This window comes from Drosophila obscura, unplaced genomic scaffold (genome assembly GCF_018151105.1).
Source record: "Drosophila obscura isolate BZ-5 IFL unplaced genomic scaffold, ASM1815110v1 contig_192, whole genome shotgun sequence".
Classification (NCBI taxonomy): domain Eukaryota; kingdom Metazoa; phylum Arthropoda; class Insecta; order Diptera; family Drosophilidae; genus Drosophila; species Drosophila obscura.
In genome coordinates, this window is record NW_024542781.1 from 761,085 (window position 1) to 783,739 (window position 22,655).

At 45.1% G+C, this 22,655-nt stretch overlaps 1 protein-coding gene across 2 annotated transcripts; it reads left to right on the forward strand.

Moving 5' to 3' along the window:
• The first annotated feature begins 203 nt into the window (after positions 1-203).
• Positions 204-21,022, forward strand: LOC111073014. Of its 2 annotated transcripts, XM_022365129.2 has the most exons (10): positions 204-586; positions 1,663-2,286; positions 14,017-14,314; positions 16,070-16,494; positions 17,348-17,484; positions 17,602-17,803; positions 17,865-18,511; positions 18,578-18,758; positions 18,823-19,208; positions 19,269-21,022. In XM_022365129.2, exons 2-10 carry the CDS (start codon positions 2,269-2,271, stop codon positions 19,696-19,698), a joined length of 2,724 nt encoding a protein of 907 aa, XP_022220821.2. In that variant the 5' UTR covers positions 204-586; positions 1,663-2,268; the 3' UTR covers positions 19,699-21,022. The 2 variants fall into 2 exon arrangements, with proteins under 2 accessions (XP_022220821.2, XP_022220820.2); XM_022365128.2 differs by lacking the exons at positions 204-586; positions 1,663-2,286; positions 14,017-14,314 and adding an exon at positions 15,011-15,808.
• Positions 21,023-22,655: the final 1,633 nt, after the last annotated feature.

A 22,655-nucleotide genomic window follows, 5' to 3' on the forward strand; every position in this document is an offset into this window, starting at 1 on the left:
TCCTTGCGCCCTTCGTTGTTGGGGCTTCACATTTGGGGACTTCATTTCACATTGCTCATTGCTCCGTTAGGTTCTGTTCCCTGCAGTTCGGCCCGGAACAGCAAAAACAGCCGACAAGAAGAGAGGCACAAGAAAACAAAGTAAAAGAAGCTTTTTGCCAAAGGCGGCGGCAGATTACTAAACTTCTTCCCCTTCTTCCATTGTCAGCTCAGCAGATTTAATAATCAAAATAATTGTTCAATGCGAGAAATGTGTATGGGGGACTCGGTGTGTGTATTTTGAAGCGTGTGTAAAAAGACGGGACGGCGAAAACTACTCTTCAAACAACAACAACAACGCACCAAAAGTAGCGTAGTAGCAAAAGGCGTGCAAATCAGAAGTTGTAGTTGTAGTGGCAGAGTAACGGTTGCGCGTGTGTGTGAGTGTGTGTGCAATGTGCTTGGCACCACGCACGGAGGAGGACGACGACAACAGAATAGCAGCCGACTCAATGCAAAATTAAAATTAAATTTGCCAAATTTTATGCACGCGGCGCGTGTCGGCCTCAACACTGGGAAATAGACGGGAAACGGAGTCTCTACGCTGGGTATGTAGCATGTGCATAGGTACAATATATTGCATTGAAAGCCGGCACAACAAATTTTTGTAAATTTCATAAAAGAACAGTAAAAGTATGTGCGTGTGTGTGTGTATGAAAGATTGTAAGAAAAAAAACTGTGTTTCCCAACTCCCTTTTTGCTCTACGTTTTAGTTTTGTGCTCTTCTTTCATTGTGCGTGTTTTTTTTTTACTGTTGTTTCGTTTGACCATCAAACGCCTTACATGGCTCACGTCATCTCTCTCCTCTGCCCACTGTCCATGGCTGAGAGGAGTGTGAGAGAGTGGGTAAGAGCGAGATAGAGAGAGGGCAGGGCATGGCAAGGCTAGGCTCAAACTCCAAGAATGGCGCTCGCCGCTCATTGTGTGCCCGTGCAGTCAGTGCGGCTTTCTGCTCATTTCATGCTGATTTATGGCTCTAATAATAGCTTCGCTCAACACACAGCTTCCGGTTCCTAGCCAAAAGGTTTACACTCGTTCGCACTCGCAGTAGGCGTGTCGCTCCCTTTTAGGCCCTTTCCGGCCACTTGATAGTTGTTCTTATTGGAGCTATAAAAAGGAATTGGAATATAATGACAGTGAAGGGACAGAATTATGAAAGGGCTAAAGCCTCACTCTCCGTACTCTCTCTTCCTCTCGCTTGAAAGCACTTTTAAATTGGTTAATTACAGTTATGTTGTGGCCATGGGCATGGGCATTGGGTTACGCCTTGATCGATTAACGACATTTAACGCTCAGTGGGTCCCCATTTTAGTGAGGGGGGCAGGGAGCGTCCGTCCGCGTGTGCTTTTTACTCGAGTGATTTGCATCAGAGAAAACGTTTTAAGATAAGCGATGAGCGATGGATGGGTTAACGGTAACTACAAAGGGGAATGTCAGGGATTAGTTTAGTGATGAAAGCATCCCCTCCCATACGCCCATGATCAATGAACGGTGAACGTACCTCCCCGCCCTCCCTGTGATATCATTTACCATGCAACAATAGAGGAAGAGGAAGACTTAAACTCCCATTACTTATTCCAGATTATGTAAAATACATTTTCCTATACTTTGTACGCTCTTTCAGCACTACTCTTCGGCAGCAATTTGAAATTTGGCATCTATTGACGAGAAGGCATAATGAATCGATGACTGTTGGCTGCTGCTGCTTCTGCTGAAACCGGCCACATCTGCCAGCTGTCTACTGTCTTGTGTGTGTCCTGCGTGTCTTCCGTCTTCAGTGTCTGGCCCCAGCAGAGTCAAGTGTCGAGCCCAACATTACATTGCCTGAGGCGGTCGAACCCAACCAAATCCAACCCCAAAGAGTCGGAATCCAACCGAAGCTTTGCCTGCGCAGCTTCAACAATTGAGCAATTGAGAGCGCATTTGGGCAGTGATTGGGAGAGCGGATTGCGCGAGAGTGTGAACAAATAGTTGGAGCTATAAAAGGAAACGCCGTCGGCTGGCTTGCTTGCGGCCTGGACTCGAGTTGGACCCCAAAAAGGAGGAGTGGGGGAGCAGGAAAAGGAGGAGAGACAGCACAGAGCAGACACGGAAGTGGTGACATCTGTTTTTGCCGCTTTGTCAGTGCCATCCGGCAGCCAAAAGCCGAGCAGAGTAGACGAACCCACCCGAACACGAACGAGGGAGGACACGAACACAAGTGTGGAAATTGGAATTTTTATTCAAAACAATGCCCCTGCTGCAACAGGTATGTAAATAATAATAAAACCCATTCGCACTCCTCCTTTACGGGCGGTAATTGAAACGCTCACGTACGATTCGTGACTTCGGAGTCGGAATTGGAGTCGAACCAAAGAGAAAGATAGAGACAGAGACAGAGAGAGTAACTGTGTATCAGCTGTGGTTTGGTCTGGTCTGGACTGGTGCTGTGTTGTGCTTTGGGGCTTATCTCACCTATACAATTGGGACTTTTAGTGGTGTGTATGTGCCTGCCTGCCTGCTGGATGATCCTAATAAGATTAGTGCCCAACTTGTACGTACAAGAAGGACTTGTGAGAGTGCACTCTCCTCTCTCTCTCCCTGGCTTATACAGCCTATTCGCTGGGGAGGGGGGTCGTGGTCGTTGTCTGTTGCACATTATGAGTAGGTAAATTCGATTAAACTTGTGGCGTTTTGTTCCTCCAACAGCAGACAGACGCTGACTACTCTACTGCAGCGCTTTTGCTTCGTCCTTGGTCCTTGGAGTACACACAAACACACAGACGATAGCAGGGCAGGAGCAGCCGTTTAATTGTACTCTTTGTTGCGCAAAATAGTTGCGTGATTTAATTTCCGGCGCCTTTATATGTTTTTTAATTCACTTAAATGAGCCCTGATTCGATTAATACACTCACTCACGAATATAGAGAGAGAGAGAGTGAGAGTGTGTAAAGGCCAGAAGAAAAACAGCAGAAATGGGAACGAAGCAGGGCAAGCATACTACTGCTTTCAAGCAATGCTTGCACTGCTTAACCAATCGAATGAATGATGCAAATTGAAAACGTTCTGGAAATATTGTATGTTCTATTGGTTTTTTTTTAACAATGTTTATAAGGAGCTTTGCGGTGTCGGTACTTTTTCTGTGATTTTTTCCCATTGTGTCCAGAATTACATGTAAGAAGATTAAAGCGTTCCCCAGAGATACCCTGCTTGAACCATGCTTGACTGTTGATGGCAGCCAATTGGAATTTAGGGACTTTAGGGACGGAAAAGATTGTAGACTTAAAGAATGGGAACTGCAACTGGAACATTGGGATGTATTGGATTTACAAAATTACATTTCGGACGGAAAAGTGAAGAATTTCAGGCGGTATAAAAACGCTCGAACGAGAACTGACACTTTAGGATGTGGAATGTAAATATATGAACGCACTCGTCTGAGCCGTATAAATCTTTTGGAACCATGACTGGTGGTATTATTCTCGTGATTGGCATGCCTCTCAAAATCTTGTATTTATCCTTCAACAAATTAATTATATTCCAGTCGGAAATAAATTCAAATCAAAATTATGTCAGATCCGGTGGTTGCCCTTCGCCTCCAGTGAAGCCTCCTCAACTGAGGGACACGGCGCACACATGTGTACATTTGCCCGTAATCATTACAATAAATGTATGCCCCCCACACTTGACTCGATGAACGCACCACATGTTAACCCCACGCATCCTACCCGGCAACCAACAAACACCAACGACCCTCGACTAGATTTAAACGATCCTAAAGCGACTGTCAATATGTGTGACAGGTTTTTTAAGACGGCTCCCAGGATGCTCCCAGCCTGCTCCATCTACTTCCGATGGTTGGGGCACTTCCAACCATTGTTGCATGCGTCGGCGTCTCTCCGTTTGTATCCTTGCCACGTCCTTCCGCCTCCTTCCACCATCTTTCGTGTCGTCTCGTCTCCGAGTCTTCCCTGTCTGTCAAAGCGGATGGGCTGAAAGTTGCCTCATTGTCGACTGTGACATGCCTGGGCCGGGCCGAGCCCATCGTCTATTGCTCATCATTCAGGCATTTGACGATGGAAGAAGAACCTTCCACCATTCCACCACCAAGGCAGAATGGGGTATGTGCTCTTGGGTTTGCACTGTTGTGCCATCCCATCATCCTGCATCCATGACAATGGCGCTGCGCATTTGTTACAATGTTTACACAAATATTTAAGGATAATCCGACGATTTCAAAGGGGTTATTATGCAATTTTTCTACTCATTTTATTGTGTGGCAGATGGCAACAAAAAATGCAAAAAGCAAAGCGAAGCAAAGGCAAGGCAAAAAAAATAAATGCAAAAAATCAAAATAGACACAGGGAACTGAATAACTAAATGCAAAATGTCAATTTCGTCGTGTAAGCAGACGTCTATCCTCTTGAGGGTGGGAAAAATGGGGAGTGGTGAGTGGGGTTGCGACTGCGGATGGGGGGTTTACATCCATCCATATTTATATGGTCCTGGTACTCTATAATGTCTAAAATGCGTCTACTTCCTGCCCTGCCGTGCCCTGTACTGCCCTACAGCTTAATGCGCTTCTCCCCTCTCTATCTACCCCCTATCCCTCCCTCCATCCCTCTACAGAGATATATATCTGTATTATTTATATTTTTTTTGCATTCATTGACTTTTCCCCGCTGTTTAAAATGCCTATAAATAATGGTGTCTGTCTTCCTGTGGGGAATGGGGAAATCTGGTGGCAAAGCGGAAAATTTGTCGGTCATAAGAAAAATGTTGAGCATTTTATTTGCCATTTCGATGCGCTGTGGGATGTGTGCTGCGACATGTGTCCTGCATGTCCTGCTCTGCATACGACGACGACCCCCCCACAAAAATACCCCCTGCTATGACATCGTTTCATATTTCATTTTCTTTTATTGTATTTCTCCGTTTGGACCTCCAAGGACTGCACTCAATCAGAACTTTGGGTTAGAGTTCAGTGTTGGGTCTTCAAGTCGAGTACAATGGCAGGAAGAGATCTAAGAGAAAATATTTATTCGATATAGTTACGCTTTTGATCCGCACTTAATCGCTGTAATGGTCAAGGAGATCATTTATCTTCGGATCTTTGTGAGTTCCACAGTTCCATTAACAGCATTCCCATTCGCATTCGTATCGAATGGGTCCATTGGGACATTTGTACAACGAATACCCCGAATGCTGGCTCTTCTCTGGGGCTATTCTTGGCCATTAATCCTGTCTTGCTGGCAGACCAATGTACAACCTTCTAGAATCTATATCTAAGAGTGATTTCATGTGCCTGGAAGTGTTTGTCATTACAACAAACGAGACCCATTTCGAAAATACACTAGCCACACCGCTGTCGCTCGCAGTACATCGTCAACAAAATACTCAGCACTCAATTTTTATTTAAATACGTAAGTATTTATGTATTTACTAATATTCCGCTGATCCAAGCTGATCGTTTGTATATTATTCCTTCCGTGTGATAGACTTGAGATCATTGCCGCTCAGGTTGCAAGTCTGCAACACTGTGTTACGCATCAAATGGTAGACAGCGTCTGGCAATGTCATCAGTTGGAATTCGGAAAGATCCAAATGTTTATTTTCTTTTGCATCCTCACACATCGATGCACCATACGGATGACACCGCGTCCGGCAAGTGGCGGGAATGTGTCTAAACTAATCATCTAAGGGCTACGTTCGTTGGCAGTCGTGTTTTCGGTGGATTTGTCATTGGAACCATTGGTATTGGCTCCACTGTTGGGAGCATTAGCAAGTTGCCTTAATCAAAACATGGCTAGAAGAATCTGCAACACAATACACAAAAAACCCAAAAACCCAATAAATATCATCCACTAATGTTAGCTTGAGGTAAAACCAAAATAAAAACCCAAAAAAAAAAAAATAAGAAAGGACTCAAATTGACTCTTGTGCAAATGGGAGGATGCTAATAGCCATCTGAAATTTGATTTTCAACAGTCAGGAGGCAAATCATTGGCATTATTCAAATCGAACACAGAAGAGACCCCCCAAGTCCCCCAGAAACGAAACGGCGAACCCGGAACAGAAGAATGGAGGAAGGACGGATGAACGGACGGACGGAGGGTCGGCCACTGAAGTGAGATGAAGCTCTGAAGCTGTAGCTGAGAATGAATGAAGGAAATATCATTGTGTTTTGGTGGGTAGAAGGACTGCTGCAGGACACAAATGCTGGACGGCATTTACAGTTGGTTATGTATCCTTAAGTATATGCCGCGGGGGTGTCTGCCGAATGCGGACTGCCTCTGCGCCTCTGCCTCTCTTGCTGGTTGGCTGACAGCTTAGGATATGTCCACCAGCAGCAGCAGAAGCAGGAGCAGGAGCACCACCAACCGTCGCATCTCTTTCTCTGTCTCTCTATTGGAATGTCTCGACATTTCGCGCAAATGCCAAAAGTACAAGGCGTCGGTCGTCGTCTTGCAACCATCCAAGAATCCAAGGATTCAACAATGCGGCGGCGGCAGCGTCGGCGGCCCACGGGGCCCCCAGGCACATCATTAAAATGTCGATACCGAGCAAATCACACGCCCGCCGCCTGAAGGATAATACTCGCCTACCAACAACACAAATAACTATAAGGAAATATCAGAAATGAGGGGCAGAAGGGGATGGGATGCGTTTTGTTGCACTGCCTGTGGGGATGGGCTGGTTGCTGTTTGCTGGTTGCTGGTTGCAGGTTGCAGGATGAGTGCGTGGGGTGCCGCCGCCGTATTAGGGCGTAGCCCCAGTGCAACATGAGCCTCTGGCATTTAAAAAATAACAGAAAGGAAAATGGCAAAGCGGAAAAAAACACAACGGAAAAACAGAAAACAGAGAAAACGAGTGCAAAATTCAATTGAATTTACTTGGCCAGACTTGGTCGTCGTGTATAGTCGGCGTGGCACACTCTACACTCAACTAGCATTTAATGCATTGACTGTGGCATGCGTGGCAGCAGGTCTCCTCCTGCTCCTGCTACTGCTCCTGCTACTCCTCTTTCTCCTGTGGTTGAGCGAATGATGAGAGAGAGGAGCAGCAATAGCAGCAGCAGCAACAGCAGCAGGATGGTACACGGTGTCGAGGCATCTACATATACAATGCTGTTGCGTTATCATTAAAAGCGCACAAAAATGCGGCAAAAGAAAATAAGAGGAGAGCAGTCAGCAATGAGGGGGGGAGTGGCAGGAACAAGGGGAAACAGAAACAACTACAAAAGACAACCACAAAAGGCCAGCACCCTGTTGGAGTCGCCTCTTGTGTTATTTTTTTTTTTTATACCAGCCTCTCTTTTTTTATATATTCTGTACAGGGGGAGTGCCTGCTCCACACAGTGGATGCTCCTCAGTGTTCCATCCAGTTATCAGGGTAGATGCATTGAGTGTGGGATATGTGACATGCGGGGAAGATCTTTAAGCTTAAATTGGTAACTATCAGTTATGGGAGAGGTGATTGCAAATAGCTATAGCCTGAGTTGAAGCATTCAACATGAAGCATGAACTATCGTAGTGGAAAATAGCTCTTAAACCGGTCAAAAATTAATTCCGAGTAGAAGATGCCGCTTGGGGTATTAGAAAGTAAAGATACGTAATTATCACCCACTAATGAGCTGTCTCTGTAAATTCGGTTCCAAGACACAGACTATCTTATTCTCGACCTACTCTGAAAGTTATATTTATTTACTGCCGTTTTCTGTTGATAGCACGTTGTTCTCATCTGTTTTCTAATTGGGTTCTTTGATTCCACTGTTTTAGGAGTAGAAAGCTCTCCCCAATTAACGTTTATCATCCTGCGATTCCTTCATTTCCATTCAAAATTTCCTTCCACCTTAAAGTATAGCATAGTTTTCAGCATCGTTTCGCTGTCATTCATTAAAGCGGTTCTCCATAAACGTTTCATGTGCCACCCAACACTTTTGACAGTTTTTGACTTTTCCTTTAACTCGATTCGAGGATCTCTGCCAGGCCTCTTCCTTGCCCCACCAGAGCATCGCACATTCGATTCCTTTGACAGCAGTGCGACTTGGTTTTGTTTCTCTTGTCAGAATAGGCCTGCAACAAAAAACTTGTGCCTTTTCGCAGCCTAAAAAAAGTGCATCATACGCTGCGTTCCGTGGTGCCACCAGAGGGGAGGATGGAGCAGGGTGTGGCATGAGAGGATCCGAGAGATCCAAAAGCAGAGATAATACAGTGCGGAAAAAGCGCGTGTTTTATTTCCACTTAGCACCCGCACTCCCCGGCACTGCCTCTCGCCCTCTCGCATATTGAATGCCTGTTGACGGCTGCTTGGCCCCTCGCTCCACGCCTATTTCTGCCGCCCCTGGAGACTCCTCTCTCTCTCTCTCTCTCTCTCTCTTTGTCTCCATGTCCTTTTCTGGCTCTCTCTGAAGGGAGAAACAATAACAGCAGCAGCAACAAAAGCCCTGAGAATCGGAAATGTTGCCGTTGAAACTGAAATGTCGCTACGCCTCTCATCGTTTGTTTGTCCCTAGTAGAGGAGGGCAGCACCAGCCGTAGCAGTGGCATGCAGCAAGCAGATTGTTGGTGGGGGAGTAGGTGCTGAAGGATGCCATGGTTTACGCCCCATGTAAACGCTCCTACTCCTCCCTCGTGCTCGTGCTGCCTTGCTGCTCCTGTCAGTGACTTGCCTGAATTACGATATTGTTATTATTAAATGGATGGGCGGCAATAGGGAATCTGGCGAAGAGAGAGCCTCCTCCCGAAGATGTCTCTGTGCCTTCCTTCCTTCGTCTCCTTCTGCACTTTGTTGATAGTTGAGTTTTGATCCAGAAACGGCATTAAATGTCTTGTTTTCATGTACACATATTGGACATAACAATACGCACAGAAATGCACTTGCAAAATAGAAGGATATGCATACCCCCTATATCCCCCCCTACATATGTATATCTGGATGTGGATCTGTATCTGTATTGGGAGCGACACATGGTGTCAAAGCAGAAATCAACTTGTGCGCTGATGAAATGACATTCAACATTCAGCATTCGAACAGACATACAGCCAGCCATGCAGCCATGCAGCATGCAACTCAATTTAATTTGCCCAGGCATTGGCATTTAATGAAATGCACACCAACACAGAACACAGGAGACAGAAGGAGAACAACGTGAAGGGGAGAGAAGGAGAATGAGTAAGGAGGAGTAGCACTACTAACAGCAGATGGAACCTCCTCCTACTCCACTCCTTACTGTGTTGCATACACTCGTAGGCGCAGCAGCAATTACGTGCCACTGCATTAGACCCGTCCCTACGCCACACCCACAGCCAGTATCCAGGATGCCTGTGTCCTGCAGGCATTTGCATCTTATCGAATCGAATCCACTGTCGCCTACGGCCGCAGCCACAGCCTCTCTCTCTGCCTGCCTGCCTGCCTTTGGCTCCTTTCGTTGAATGCTTTTTAATTTATAAAACATTAAATGCGGCGCCTTTTTCTTCCACGAGTCAGCCAACAGATTCCTGGGGGAAAAATATACTTAAGGTCTTTTTTTATGCTCCAAGAAGATTCCGAGAGGAAACGTTTGTTTAAGGACTGTTTTGATTGACAATAAGAAAGCGAAAAGGTCTATAAAATCAGGGAATCTGCTCTCAAAATCAAGTGAGATCATAAGAAGAAAGATTTTCAAACATTTGTAGGGAAATAAATATACTCTTGATCTCCTGGACTCCTGCACTCCGTTGGTGGAAGTTACTCTGAAATAAAGAATAACCAATTCTCAGTTGGAATTCGGTCTGTGACATCCGCACACCAAAAGAGATTATGGTTCGAATGACGTTCTCAGCGATAGGAAATATTTATAGATCAGAAGTGAGTCCCTCGATAAGAATAAAGCATTTTGGTGGGAGTTGGATTCCTATGCAATTACTCGTAAATTTCCCAAGTTGAAGGATTGAATATCCATAACATTTTCTCCTTCAGAAAGAGTGCGGACATCAAGGGATTGCCGGGGGATTTAAACAGTGCTCTGCTCTCCCCAATCTTTGGAACACGTAGTAATATGCAAACACTCTATTACCGCTGGCAAATTCAAATGCATTCGGCCATAACTCTTATCCTTTATGGGGCACCACAACCACACACCGCTACACTCCCCACTGCTGTCCGTCCTGCTGACTCCTTGACAACATGTAATCGTCCATAAAAAAAATTACAACTGTGCATTAACCTCTCGCTCTCTCTCTCTTCTCTGGACGGTGGGAAGGGGGAGGAACCCCAATCGAATGGAGTGCCACAGTGGGAATGCAGCTTCCAATAGGGTGGGGGAGGGTAAGGGGATGGGGCTGGGGCTGGCGACGACAAGGACAACATCGTTATTGAACGCTTATCACTACATGCCATCAAATTTTAATGCCGAAACCCTTTGGGCCATAACCAGAAGGAGCAGGACGCAGTGGCCAGTAGCCAGCAGAAGCAATGTGTGGCAGTAGCCAGTGGCAGTGGCAACATACTCGTATCTAATAAGTGTTGCAAGCGATGCAAACATCATAATTTGTATGACTTTTGGAAGCAGAAACTTGTAATTTTCCAGTGGACAGAGGGGCCGCCTGGCCTGTGTGTTTGTGTGGCAGGACATGAGAATATCCAGGCAAATCGCTTGCCAAAAAAAAAATGTAAGAAAATGCAAGAAAAGGGCAAAGAAAATGTCCATCCATTGAGTAGGAGCAGGGGTCCCTTGACTGCCTGCCTGCCCGTCGACAAGCAAATGCACAAAAGGCAAAGTCAAATGGACTTTGGATAAATAACTACTGAGTTATGGGTGGTGGTGGATCTTTGGATACTTGGCCAGGAACAGGAACAGGGACTGGGACTGGTCGGCATCCAGTGGCAGAGAAAGAGAGCAAGAGATTCGGAATATCTTCATGTAGCAATCAGCTGGCAGGCCATGGAATGGCAGCCAAAGGATAGAGCATGTGCCAGGGATAGGAATTAGGAATGGGGCAGCAGCAGCAGCAACGAGGAGCAATGCCATTGAATCAAATTTTGTAAATCCTCGACGACAAAAGACGAGAGACGAAACGAGACGCTGATGCTGATGCAGTAGTCGAAGTAGTAGAAGGAGCAGCGGCAATAGCAGCAGGAGAAGTAGAAATCTTGCGACTAAGAGACCAGTAGTCGTCACAGTCAGAGTCTCTCGATAGTGCGACGACCAAATGGAAATGGGTGGGATGCAGAGTGTTGTCGAGGGCTGGGGGGAGTGGATGCCCCCATGAAGAATAGGACAGCTTCAGGGCGGTTCTCCCGCCATAGCCCTGGCCGCCAGTCAATAGGCCAAGGGTGTTATCTATGCGTCAACGGGTGGTTAAGATTTTTTGTCGTATTCAATTTCGTTGTTTATGGGCCTCCCTTTATTCTGCGCTCGTTTCTGTGGAAAAATGGAGGAGCAGCGGGGAATGCAGGGGACAGTGACAGGCGATGCTTGCTGCTTGATGGAGATGTTACTTTTTGGAAAGAGATCTCCCCAAAAGGTACCTGGGGGTACTCTAGGGGCAAAGGAAGTTCATGTCAAAACTGACTTTTATTTCCAATTTTTTGAAGATATTTTATGGGGAAATATTTTCTTTCCTTGGAGTTTCTTTGGACATATTTTTGATGAAGGAATTTTCAAAGTAGACTCCTTTTTTCAACCACCATTTTCTTCCAAAATGTTCCAGTTTTCCAGACCGAAATCTGGAAGAGCAAAAGAGCTCTAAGACAAGTTTTTAAATATATTTTTAATTTAATTTAATTTAATTGCTGGAAATTTAAGCCATTCTTCTTGCTAATTTACAAAATTAGGAACCTGAAATCATTCGAAAATCTCTGCCCAAAAGAGCATCCCAAGTTCGTGGCCAAATGCCACATCCTTCATGCATTTCTTGACTCTTTTTGGCTGGCATTTCCGACAGCGAAAGCTTTTAGCATCTTGGGCGTCTTTTGTACGTCAGATGCGGATGCGGATGCGGACACGGATGTGAATGCGGATGTGGCGGGTGTGGAATGTGCGATGTGGGATGCGCGGCCTCGGCATTACAAAATAGCTTCAAGACTATTTGTAATTTGCATTCATTGACGCCGCTTCTAGTCTCTTCTTCTGTTTGGTGTTTTTTTTGTTTTTTGTTTTTTTATTGCCTGCCACAAGTTGCAAGTGTGCTTGCTATCTGTGTGGCAGTGCGGCAGTGTCCTGTGTCTGTGTCTGTGTCTGTGTGGGAGGATGTGACGTATGTCGGTTGGAAACAAAGTCTGAAATCCTACGCCCATTCACCCACACACGCTCTGTGTGTGGCACTGTGGCATATGTATGTGTCAACAGGCCACAATGCCTGCCGCCTCTCAAAAAGTGAAAGATAGAGAGAGTGGTCGAGGGGGAGGGGAAAGAAGAGTTGTCCGGCAATGCTGCCTCCTCCCTGCCACACCCAAAACGAAGAGGAAGGGGAAGTGTAGGCGGCGGATGATTGCCGTGCGTGTGGTGTGCGATGGATGTTCGTGCCATTTCCGACTTTGCCACGTACCTTCATCAAGTTGTCATTCAATTTTTAAATCCATGGCAAGTTTTGTACTTAACGTAGTAGTTGTGACAACTTGACAAAAACTAAGGAGGAAGCCATCGCCAGCCGCCCGCCGCCTGTCGCTGCTTCTCTGTTTCCTCCTCATTCTCCTCATTCAGAACTTGCCACACAAGAGCAAGTTTTTTGCTGTCAGGAAGAGCAGTGCGTTAGAGAGGAGAGAGGGAGAGGGGGGAGAGATCTTTAACAGGAGTTCACATGTAGGACAGGGAAATCGCTTCATTTCCACTCTACTGGAGGGTGAAAGAACAGAATGAATGGTTCGACGGGTTCCTTAAAAGTTAATTAAAATATATTTTTCTTTTGTGTGAATATATCTGGGAGTTACCATAGCTAACAAGACACAGCTCCTCCATATTCCAGTAATATTATTTCCGTAATTTTTACGGTACTAGCATGCCGGAATTTGCTCTAAAATATTTTCCAGTAGATGCTAAAAGCTAGCCTCCAATGTTGAATGATAGAAGCTCCATTAAACGAATCATTCGGTTTCCATCAATCTGTCAATCCTCGCACCAGCATCTTCCACAAACACCTACTTGCGGCATACCTTAATCCTCCAGCTGTTAGCTAGCCCCGGAACCCTTTGATAGGTGACTGGAGCACGACTCCTTCTTCCTCTCCCTCCTACTCATGGTTTACCATTATGGTTACTTGTTGCCTTGGCTTGGCTTGGCTTTGCTTTGCTTTTACCCCCCCTATCCGCACTTTGGCAGCTCATCCTGGCTGGCGTTCATCAGGATTCTGTTGCTTGTCCTTCGTCCTTTGCTTTGCCTTCGATTCCGTGTTCCGTTTGCCGCATTAATCCCCCCTCGGTCGTTGGTCGTCGGACGGTAATGAGTTGTACGCCATTTTGCGCTAAATTGTTTGGCGAGTGCCTGATAACAATATTTGCACTAATTTGGCATTTTTAAGTGTGCTCCACTGACACTTGATGCGCTTTTAATTGCGCCCAGGCGCTCGAGAGGTGCTCTTCTGTCGAGGAGCAGGAGAGGCCAGCACTCAGCTTTGGTTGCCTGGTTGTCTGTCCTGTCACCCCCCCTTCCCTTCTGTCTGTCTGTCTTGTGGCTCTCCTCCTGCGGTTGCCTTGCCAACTTTCTACGTTGTTGCATCCGCATCGGCATGCTTCTCGTTGTGGCTCTGGCTCTGTCTCTGGCCCTGGCATGTGGCAAGAAATGGAAAAGATAAACGATTCATTAGTTGCAGCAGCAGGAAGGCTGCCACTGAGGCACTTTCTGTTGTGTGCACCTGCAACCCCCCACCCCCCACACACAAGGACGAAGCCCCGACAGAGACAATAAAAGTTTCTCCAACTGGCGCCCGTTTTTATTACAATTACAGTTGGAAAATCTCTTGCTCCGATGTCATCCTTCTGTTGCCTCTGCCTCTGTCTCAATGCTTTTTTCTCCTTCCAGTACGACACACCCGACTGCTCTTCTGGAACTAGTGGCAGTGGCAACATGCGGGCCTTGAGCGGCGCCTCTTCCGCGGACCTGCTGCAGAAGCACTCGACGATCAACTCTCTGCTCGAACACCACCAACAGCAGCAGCATCAACAGCAGCAGCAGCTGCAACTGCAACACCACCAGAAACAGCAGCAACAACAGCAGCAGCAGCAGCAACAAAAGCAGCAACAACAGCAGCAGCAGCTACAGCCACACGATCTGCTGGGCAGACGCAGCAACGACGATGGACTGATATCATTCATAAACGGTACGATATGGCATTTTTTATTACATGTATATAGATATATATATCTTCTGGGGTTTTCAGTGCCATTTCCAAGCTATAGACTACGATTTCTACCCTGGGAAGAACCTAATTCCAAACAAATCATTTTCCTTAGCAGGAAAAGAAATGTCAGGACTGTAAATGATAATTATATTTGCAGAAAAAGGGACAATTGTTAAGCAATGGAATTGTTTTAAAACACGAACTTATCACTCATATGTTCCAAACTTCATTAAGGAGAGAGGAAAAGGCAACTCTCACCTTTGCGTAGGCATCGTAGAAAACTGAGAACAATCGAGAAAGATTTAGTCTCAGGGAAGGGACTTTATAAAAACCTCCGTAGTCTGAGGACAGCTTCGAAATGCGTCGAATGAAGCATCCATCTGCCTGCCTGTTGCATACACAAGAAAGAACCAATCAAATCCACACAACGGACCCTTTCATCTGAATGTGGCATACTTTTACATAAATTAAATATACACAGTCTTAGAGTCTGTATTACAGATGTTCTCTTACGAGTACAAACACCATGTATAAAGGATGGTTTTTATTTTGTATTTATATGTATGGAAAATGGAGAATATGGAGGCAACTCCTATAACTTTCGTTTTCCTGTCAGTCAGACAGAACTAGACGTTTCGATATACATTATGAACAATATGGGATATATAGAAGAGAGCTCAATCGTTTTTTACTTTTAGGAGTCGGCACACACACAAAATATTTTTTCATTTCAACATTTATTTAGTCAATCGTTATTATCGTTGTAAAGAATATATTTGTTTGTTTTGCAAGTCGTTTTTGCCTTTTGTCAAATTCGCATTCACATTTCGGTTACAAATTTACGCTCCACCAATAAAACGGAGGAATCGCAGAAAATAAATTTTAAAGTAGCCATCTACAAATTTTAAATAAAAAAATCCACAAAATTGTTCTCCTGTGCCCACACCACACGCACACGCACACGTACCGTGCCACACACACACACTAGTCTGAGTCTGTCACAAAGATCGCGGTTTGGCGATCGAAGTACTTTGAAAATCGGTGCCCGGTGTTCCCGTCCGCGTCGGGGAGTAGTCCCAGATATGGGTGGCATTGAGGAGCTGTTCATCAGGAAGGAGCCATCGAAGGCGCCCACGCTGAACCAACACTCGTATGAGTCGTCGTTCGTGGATGATGTCGTGGATGATGTCGGAGACTTTATACCAAGCAGCGAGGAGGCAGGCTTTCCCAGCGACAGCCCCAGCGATAGCCCCAGCGACAGTCCCAGCAACAGCAGTAGCAGCGGCAGCAGTTCCGGGGAATGTGACATGCTCAGCAGTAGCAGCAGCAGCAGTCAAGGCAGCAGAAATACTGGAGGCAACAGCAACAACATCATCATTGAGGAGGACCTTGGCATGATGGCTGTCGGGGATGGAGAGCAGAACTTGGCTTCCAAAAGCCACGACAGCAGCAACACAAATAGCAAGGACTGCAGTAAGTTTCGGGGGTCCTGCCAAAATGGCCAAAAATGAAAGGACGGACCCAGCCATCGAGCGAGACATCGAAGGAGAGCCAACACATATTTACGCTTAATTTATTAGCAGTTTTTGAATATTTGCAAAGTGCTTGAGGAGGCAATAGTTTTTGATTTATCGAGGGTCTGCGCAAACTTGTAGATAATTGTTGACCATACACTGCCGCTGCCTCTGCTTCTGCTTCTGCATCTACATTCTCGACTCTCTCTTTTCTTTTCAGATCCCATCACACTCAGTGATCTGCTGGGTCTGTGCGGCAGCACCACAACTGGAGGAGCAGGAGGAGTTGCAGCAACTGGAAACGGAGTGGGAGCTGGAGCTGGCATGGGATTGGTTGCAGGACCAAGAGCCGGAGCTGGAGCCGTAGACGGAGGAGGATTGGCCACAGCCCAAGCTAGTAATCAGAAACAGAATCAGAACCAAAGCAACGGAGACAACGGCATCAGCAGTGGTGGCAGCACGAATCGTTTGAATTCCGCCGCTACTGCTGCCGTTGCCGCCGCCTGTGGAGAGAGTGTGGGCGTGGGCGTACGCGTAGGTGTCCAACTGTCGGCCAATGCGGCTGTCTACTCCCCCCTGACGCCCAGCTCCACGCAATCCTCGGCCTCGCCAGGCACCACCAAGTCCAATTTCGACTACTTTCAGGTAAATCTTTGGCTAATGTTATTCCGTTTCCATACGAATCGATTCGATTGATGCCTGAACTTTTTGCGAGTATTCTCTCTCTCTGTTTTGGGAGGCTCGGGAACCCTCTTTCTAATAATTGCACTCAATTTGCACCGATTTCTAGTAACTTTTTTGCTTGTATCTACATATTGTATACCCCCATCCCTCCTCTGTGTCTGTCTTTCCTCCCCCACTCTTTATATACATATATATATATATCTCCCTCTCTCTATCTATGTGTCCCCGCTATAACTATTTCTCTGTCTCCCTTTCTGTGTGTTCGTCTATGTCTTGTCTTAAATACCCTTGCAGAGAGCATTACAAATTTGCCATTCATTTGGCCATAAATAAAGATTTAAAATTTAAATCTTAAATTTAAATTTTAAATGGAAGAAGGGAAGAATTTTCTTAGGAAATCAGAGATTTCTGTCAGAAAATGTTTGAATTTTCGATTTTTATAAATTGATATATATAAAATAATATGATATTGGCAGTTCTATAAAATCCTATGTCTTCCATGGATACACTCGTTAGACAGAGGTTCCAGACCACAGTTCCATTAACAGCTCTGGTCTCTCTTTGTGTCCGCATATCAGTATATCAATGATAATATTAGAAGTCATCAATGCTATCTCTCTTGCAAGGGTATTTTCTGCTTCGTATCTAAGACGAAGATAACCGTTTAACCTTTTACTGTTTACCGTTTGACCGTTGAACTATCGTGTTTCCTTTCGTCGTTTTTTAATTTATTTGATTTCCATATTCTTTATCTTTTTTATATGTCTGAATGGTTGGGTGGAATTGGCGAAAAACAAAAACAATTAAACAATAGTTTGAAAATGTTGCACAAAGTAACCCACTTAAGGCTTTCCAAAGAACAAACATCAGCTTCGATTGCTCTGCACCTTTATCGCCAAGTACGCCTTCATCTATTTACAATCGCTCCTTTCACAGTTCACCTCTGGTCAGGTAATGCTATACTCGTAAGCGGCACTGCACCACAACTGCACCCGCCTTCTACAATATATATTAATTCTCGAATATAGCCCGGATCTAACATTTCATTCCTCATGCTACCCCCTGCAGTGACAGCAGCAACTCCTCCAGCGGCAATGGCCTCTCAATGGACTCGATCAACATGCTCTACCAGCAGCAGCGCCAGGAGCCGCAGGGCTTTTCCAGCAGCGGCCTGGGACTGAGCCTGCAGAATGCCTCCACGCGCTCCAACACGCCCGAGAGCCAGAACAGCAACCAGTCGATCAATGAACCAAATCTACTGGATATGATTGTGGGTTCTACCCTTCTCCGAAAGAAAGTCGAATCTCTTCTTATTTATTTTGTTATTTCAGAACCTACTGTCCGTGAATAGCAACCGACTGGCATCCATGCAACAGCAGCACCACCAGCAGCAGCAGCAGCAACTCCACCAGCAACAGCAGGTCCAGCAGCAGCTGCAGCAGCAGTACGCGAGCCTCAACAGGAACTACGAGCAGCAGCTGTCCGGCAACGGAGGGCCGCACAACTTTGACCTGAACGGTGACCTCAGCCAGTGCGGCCTGGAGAATTTTGCCAGTGTGGACATGGAGCTGGCGAAGCTGCAGAATCTGCAGCGCATCAACACCCTGAAGCTGCTGCAGGCCCAAACGCAGCAGATGCCGCTGCTCAATCAGCTGTTGCAGAGCTATGCCGGCAACATGCCCGCTGCGACCAGTGCAGCCAGCAGTCTGACGAATCTCGGGGGATCGGCGAATGGATTTGGGCCCAACCTCACGGTGGACGGCGGCGCCGGCACCAACGATGGGCATCTGGATCGCGTGGCCAAGTTCCACAGGAGCTCTGCGGCCCTGTGCGATGCCACCTGCACCTGGAGCGGACAGCTGCCGCCACGCTCGCACCGAATGCTCAACTATTCGCCGAAGGTCTTCCTGGGCGGCATACCCTGGGACATCAGTGAGCAATCGCTCATTCAGATATTCAAACCATTCGGTTCTATCAAGTAAGGATCATTCCCATTCCCCTTCGAATGGCTCTTAATTTGTGTGTGTGCTTTTTTTTTGTGTAGAGTGGAATGGCCGGGCAAGGAGCAGCAGGCTGCCCAGCCCAAGGGCTATGTCTACATCATCTTTGAGTCGGACAAACAGGTGAAGGCCCTGCTGTCTGCCTGCGTGGTCCAAATGGACGATGCGCACAGCGGCAGCAACTACTACTTTAAGATCTCATCGCGTCGCATCAAGTCCAAGGATGTGAGTAGATACCCCGACACCCCGGCACTGCTGGAATGCCCTCTCTTCAATTTCTGTTTCGCAGGTTGAAGTCATTCCATGGATCATTGCCGACTCGAACTTTGTGCGCTCCAGTTCTCAGAAGTTGGACCCCACAAAGACCGTCTTTGTGGGAGCTTTACATGGAAAACTGACGGCCGAGGGCCTGGGCAAAATCATGGACGATCTCTTCGATGGGGTGCTATACGCGGGCATCGACACGGACAAGTACAAGTATCCGATTGGTTCGGGACGCGTCACTTTCAGCAACTTTCGCTCGTACATGAAGGCCGTTTCGGCCGCCTTCATCGAGATACGCACCACGAAGTTCACCAAGAAGGTGCAGGTGGATCCGTACTTGGAGGATGCCCTGTGCTCGATATGCGGCGTGCAGCATGGCCCCTACTATTGTCGGGAGCTCTCCTGTTTCCGGTGAGTGCTTCATTCGGAGATTGTATTCTGAATCACACTAAAGGGTGTCCCTTTCTGCAGCTACTTCTGCCGCAGTTGCTGGCAATGGCAGCACAGCTGTGACATTGTGAAGAACCATAAGCCCTTGACGCGCAACTCCAAGTCGCAGGCTCTGGTGGGCATTGGCCCCGCCTCGTCGACCGTCTCGCTGTCTTCCTCCAATCACAGCAACAGCAATGCGGAGCACAAGATGCAGCAGCAACAGCAGCACCACCACCATCAGCAACAGCAGCAGCAGCATCACAGCCAGAGCCACCACAACTACCAGCCCCAGCAGAAGCATCATCAGATCAATCATAATGGCAATCTTCATCAGTCGCACTCGCAGTCCGGAGGAGGAGGCTATGGGCTGCTTGGCAATGCTGGAGCCGCCGCCAATGCCACGGCTACTTCGTTGTACAACTTCCAGCAGCAGCAGCTCCAGCAGCAGCAACAGCACCAGGCGATCTAGAGACATCCTAGCGCATTTTAACGTGCTTCCGATTCAGCGTTGGACGTAGATCGCAAGCGAAGAGCGCACTCCCAGACATAATGGTGAACGACACAGACACAGAATTTTATTGATGTGTATATAGATATATATATATATATAGAACAACGGTACGAAGTATGAAGTATACGACTATACGCGTTGAATTTTCCCTTAAATTCTTAAGGCTTAAGGCCCCTTAGTGTCCCTCTCTTCGAACACCCAAACCATTCCCCTTCCCCAAAAACAAGACACTGACACACACTCTACTACTACTTTTTGTGCTATTTCTTTGATAATCATGCTTACATATCAAACAGCATTTGGATCAATCGATGCTTGAGCGATGAAATGAGCGATTTCATTTACCCATCAACCATCAAACAAACCACAACACTATAATTGTTACTATTTTCGGCTAAGAAAGCTGTTCTAAATCTATTCTATATTTTGTAATTGTCTAATTTTAAGCTAGCGAGAGAGAGAGAGAGAGAGATCGCGGAAGCTGTATCGAGAATAAGCATTAGCTTGCCGCCCTCTCCCGCGAGATTGGAGAATCTCTATTTTTGTTATTGTTTATTTTTTTTTGCGCTATTATTGAGGAATTTTATGTGGTTTCTTTTTACATAGCCAAGCCCCATACATATATATTTCATATAACTAGATATATTTATGGACTGTCCGTTGAACGTTTAACTATCAGGGAATTTCAATTTTTAGGAGAACTTTTTAAAAATTGTAAATTCATTTACCTTTTGCCTACCCTATTCCTATTTTTGTCATTTATTGAATTTTTGTTACACCTTTGAGTTTTTTTTGATACACGAGATTATTTTTGTTCAGTTTTTTTTTTGTTATTTCGGATTAGTTTTAAGCACCAACACGAAACACGCAAACTCCTTGTTAAAAATTTACGCGCGATGCCTGATTGATTGTTGAACTTTGTTTTAAGGGAACTTATCATTATCCTGCTTTTGGCTTTTTTGGCTGTTCCAGTTTTAGAGCGCCGCATATCATGGCGCTATAAGCTTATTATCTCTATGTCTTACATTATTTTTCATGTATTTTGAGAAAGGATCTCCAGTGCGTTAACCACTTATTATCCATATACCTATACACACACCACGTATGTAGCCACAAAACACACACTAATCTTTACATACATATTGTACTTAACAATGCTTTAATTTAAATCATTTTTTGTACTTTTCTATTAGAAAGCAAAAACGAAAAGATCAGCACACAAACACACGTATTCACAAATATATAACACAATATTGCCATTTTCTACGCTTTCATTTTCTATTTTTCATTTAGCACACACTTACTCGAAGCTTAACCCCACACTACTAACCCTTTCCAAGCATTCCCCAGCAGATTGTTACTCTTAAGAATCGCCGAAAACCAAAAGAAAAGAATGAAACTTACTAGTCGTAATATCAAAAGTTAAATTCGAACGAATTTAAGCATTAAAACAATCAAATTACTTTACCAAGAAAAACAAACTGAACGAAAAACTAAACGCTGGTTTACAACACTGGTGACTGGTTACTGTACTCCTTACTGACAGCTGTCGGCAGATGCTGTTTCGTGTCGAATTTTAACGAAAGCATGCTCTACACTCTCTAGACCCTACTCTAGGCATTAATTGATTTTAACATTATTTCGAGACACCATACACTCCACACACGATACGATACGATACCACATGACACGACACGACACGACACTCATTAAGAAGAACCTACAGGGATTTTATGGTAGAAAACAAAACAAAAAATAAACATGAAACCAAATAATTATATAACTAATAATACCAAAAAGAGCGAATGTTGAGCGAATGCTGCGCGGCAGAATAGTTAAATTTGTTTAGTTTTTAATGTATCGATTTGCAAAGATAAGCAATTTTTAATTAACCAATACGAGGATGATGAGGAGAGAGAAATGTAGGAGTATGGAGAATGGAATGCGGGTCTAGGGTAACCATGGATGCCTCTTAGTGTAACGGTTTCTGTTGTAGCGCCTCTACCTACAAAAATCTTAGTTTCCTTTGCCTCTAGGGATCGCCCACAGTGGTCGGTCCCGATGCAAGCCAAAGAGTGTATAAGAGCAATAAACCCAAAAAAAATAGAGAACGCAATGAATGCTAGACAAATGCATTGTTACTAACCATTTACCCCATAAATAAATACCTATCTATTTACAGTATACGCACACATACCCATATACATAATGTATAATGCCTTCGATAAGGATAAGGAATGATTAAGGACTAAGAAGAATGGATTAAGAAGCTAATCCCAAGCAAATCACCCACTTAAATCGCTTTAATGCCAACCACAAATCAAAACAAAACAAAAGCTTATTGACTACTTTTAAATGCAGTTTGTACTTACGATGCAATGCAAGTATATTCTACATATATACATACATCCTATACCTATACCAAAAGCCTATACCTACGCCTAGATATAGATCATACGAATAGTTTATAAATCTGGATATCAGGGGTTGCGGTGGACAGAAAAAGAGTTGAACATTTCGCTGGAATTAACCTTAAACTATATACAATATATACATACACACCTATATATATATACATATATGAAAAGTATGAGTATGAAAATCAAGAATGGTTTATAGTATATATTTTAAATCTGAAAGTTGAATGAATCACAAATACCCTGTAATACTTAAGCTAGACAAACTGTAAAGATAAAATGGTGCTTTAGCTGAATTATTAATAATTGTAAGACTTACCCCGAGGGGGGAGCTACAGTCAGTAGTATTTTCCCTCGCTCACTGGATGGATGGATTCTTTTTAAATTATATTTTTTAGCCTCTTTTTTTTTATTCATACAATACCCATTCATCTATTGGATGTAAAGTGTTTTTAGCTCAAGCTTTAAATTTTCAGATACAACATACAAAAATATACA

Excerpts from the sequence above, each read along its gene's own strand:
- LOC111073014 (XM_022365128.2), top strand. The coding sequence starts at position 15,418 with ATGGGTGGCATTGAGGAGCTGTTCATCAGGAAGGAGCCATCGAAGGCG. Across the intron at positions 18,512-18,577 it reads AAACCATTCGGTTCTATCAA|AGTGGAATGGCCGGGCAAGG; the intron begins GTAAGGATCATT and ends TTTTTTGTGTAG. Across the intron at positions 19,209-19,268 it reads CGGGAGCTCTCCTGTTTCCG|CTACTTCTGCCGCAGTTGCT; the intron begins GTGAGTGCTTCA and ends CCCTTTCTGCAG.